Here is a 2,894-nt window from a genome sequence, read left to right on the forward strand (position 1 = left end):
TTGGGATCTAGACGCATTATCTCGTTTCCGCGTTCTCCGGCTTGCGCTGCGGCGACCCCTTGTTCGCTTCGAGGCGCTGTTTGAGCGGCGTGTTGTACTCCCAGCCCTCTTCGCTTTTCGGGCTGAATAGCTGGAAACGGGACATTCTGTTATAGACCAATTGTTTTATATTGAGTTACGATAATGTTATAAAATTAGAATTGGACTAGCTGCGCCTCGCGGTTCCACCCGCGTAAGTCCCGGGATAAAAGTTGCCTATATGTAATTCCAGTTGTCCAGCTCTCTACGTATTAAATTTCATTGCAATCGGTTCAGTAGTTTTTGCGTGAAAGAGCAACAAACACACACACATCCTTATAAACTTTCGCATCATATTAGGAGGATGTAAGGAAGGACCTTACGTCCTATTGTATTTGTTTGCGTAATCTACAAGCAACCAATCACAGCTCGTCAAAGCAGCGCCCAAGTTTCTCTCACGCACACGTGGGAGAAGAGCATGTTTCGGGAACCAGGGAAAAACCATACCACCACAGAAAACTGGTATGTAATAGCACCATGCTACTGTGTTTCTCATAGTGAAGGGGGGAGCCGGAGGCTCTTTTCTTTTTTCTCACTCTTCCTAGTTTCGTCATCCCTTACCTCTTACAAGCGGGCAGTTCATTCACAGAGGCACCACTTGTGCGTATATACATGAGCGATGGTGATCGCTCACCATCAGGCAAACCATCAGTTCAGTCGCCCACTGCGCTATATGCCAAGCGAGCAACCAATCAAGCAAACCAATCGAGCCAATCGAGCAACCGATTGATCAACCAGTCGAGCGACCAATCGTGTATCCAATCGTGCAACCGATCGTGCAACCGATCGAGCAACTAGTCGATCAAGCAAAGTTGCAACCGGTGGATCGAGCAACCCGGCGCACCTGCGTGAGCCAGGGCTCGTCGGCGTCGAGGCGGCGCTTGGCGGCGTCGCGCTGCGCCTGCTCGAGGCGGCGCTTGGCGGCGGTGGCGGCGTCGGTGTCGGCGGCGCGCAGCGCGGCGGTCACGTGGCGCCACACGCGGCGCGACTCGTGCGCCGCCTGCCGCCCCACCGGCGCCACGCGCTTGCGCCGCGTGCGCATCGTCGACACGTCGAACACCACCTCCGTGCGCTGCGGACCGCGACGCGTATCATTATGCTCATACTAATATTATAAAGCTGAAGAGTTTATACACTAATATCAGGAAATACTGGTCCAATTTCAAAAATTCTTTCAGTGTTAGTTAGCCCATTTATTGAGGAAGGATATAAGCTATATGTGTGCTACGGGCGAAGCCAGGGCGCTAGTGCTATGTATAGAGTCTAGACGCTCGTTCCGGCTCCGCTCAGATATGAACATTCCTGTTTTGTCCCAAGGGAGCTTTTAATCGGGATACCAAGTATCCTATCACTCAAGTTAGCTCATACCCTGTCTGTATAACAAATGTCATCAAATTCAGCGTGATTGACGGACAAACATCCAAACAAACAAACTTTCACATTTATAATATTAGTGTCAAGTGTGAAACACTCGTATGTGTAAAATAATTTAATCATGATTAACGTTCAATTCATTGAAAGACTCTAAGATGAAATATGCAAAAATAAACTTTATATACATACATTTAAAGTGCACATCAAACAAACTCACCCCGGACTCGGTCCAGCGGCCGTCCATCCTGGTGTTCCACTCGCCCTGCGCGGTGTAGTACGGCTTCTTGTCCCCGGCGAACACCTCGCACGTGACGCGATGCTTCTTGCCGCCGTAGAAGGGCTTGGTGAGGAACTCCACGTGCGCCCGGTGCCCGGTTTGCACGCACTCTATCACCACGGAACCGCCCAGCTCTATCCACGGCACTGTTAGTATCGATCTGGAATAGAGGTCATCTATTTATTTATTTATTCTTTATTGCTTTTAACAAAAACTTAATAAAATTACAATATAAACGATTGGCGGTGTTATCGCTATATAGCGATTTTTTCCAGACAACCAGACGGAGGTTAAAATTAAAGACCTAATATCTAAAATACTGAACAAATAATTGAGCCTTAACTCAAATTTTTGCTTACCAAAACATATGTTTGTTTACTGGTTTTGATCGATCGACTAAAAAAACTTAAAACTTGTTTCTTTTACAGAAAAAAATAGGCACTTAAATGTAAATCCGCTTCGATAACCACATCAAGCGTGGCTCAATCATTCATATTATTCCATTCTCAAACACGAACCTGCCGTATCCATTGGGAAAAGTGAGCGTATACTCTTCCCCCAGGTCCAACAGGGTCACGGTTCCTTTCCCAATATTGTGGACACCAATGGACAGGCCCAGGAACTTGCTCTTGGTCCACACCCACGCTTCGAACTGTATGCGTTTATTAACGTGCTCCGCGTAGAAGGCCGAAATGGGGGGGTGGTGGGACACCTGCTCAGCGACGAAGGACAGTTGGTCCGGGGTGCACCAGGGCACCGGCCCGTCGCCGACTTCTTGCTGCAATTATAGCATAGGAACATTTTTTAAGACGTCATGTAATAAAAAACTATGTGTTGGGTTACACCTATTGAGTAAGAGGGAGCAGTGTTTTTGGTTAAAATTATGTTTGATTATTTTTGATTTCTTCCCCTTTTAATGTAATTCTGGTGAAAAACTATTTTTCACCTTTAATTTTTACAATTTTTCCCTTTATAAACGGCGGTTCGACTGCATCTAGACATCATCGGAAAAAATGTTTTTTGAATTGTAACAATGGCTCTTCAGCCTAAGATACTTAAGCAGACCTTAGATCTTTATCATAATAATAATAATAATAATACAAATGATTTATTGCAACCAAACAACATACACAATAATAAAAACAATTACAAAAAAGACATAAAA

General features: G+C 45.6%; 1 protein-coding gene across 3 annotated transcripts in view; it reads right to left on the reverse strand.

Annotated features, from left to right (window-relative positions):
* Positions 1-2,894, reverse strand: part of LOC119831680 (oxysterol-binding protein-related protein 9) — a 60,556-nt gene continuing 57,662 nt past the window's right edge. For all 3 annotated transcript variants that reach the window (XM_038355132.1, XM_038355133.1, XM_038355131.1), the window contains exons 13-16: positions 2,248-2,507; positions 1,670-1,889; positions 923-1,150; positions 1-130 (exon numbers count right to left, since the gene is read on the reverse strand). In XM_038355132.1, the coding sequence (XP_038211060.1) occupies positions 17-130; positions 923-1,150; positions 1,670-1,889; positions 2,248-2,507 (822 nt within the window). In that variant the 3' untranslated portion in view covers positions 1-16. The remainder of the gene's footprint in view (positions 131-922; positions 1,151-1,669; positions 1,890-2,247; positions 2,508-2,894) is intronic.

This window comes from Zerene cesonia, chromosome 14, assembly GCF_012273895.1.
Source record: "Zerene cesonia ecotype Mississippi chromosome 14, Zerene_cesonia_1.1, whole genome shotgun sequence".
Classification (NCBI taxonomy): domain Eukaryota; kingdom Metazoa; phylum Arthropoda; class Insecta; order Lepidoptera; family Pieridae; genus Zerene; species Zerene cesonia.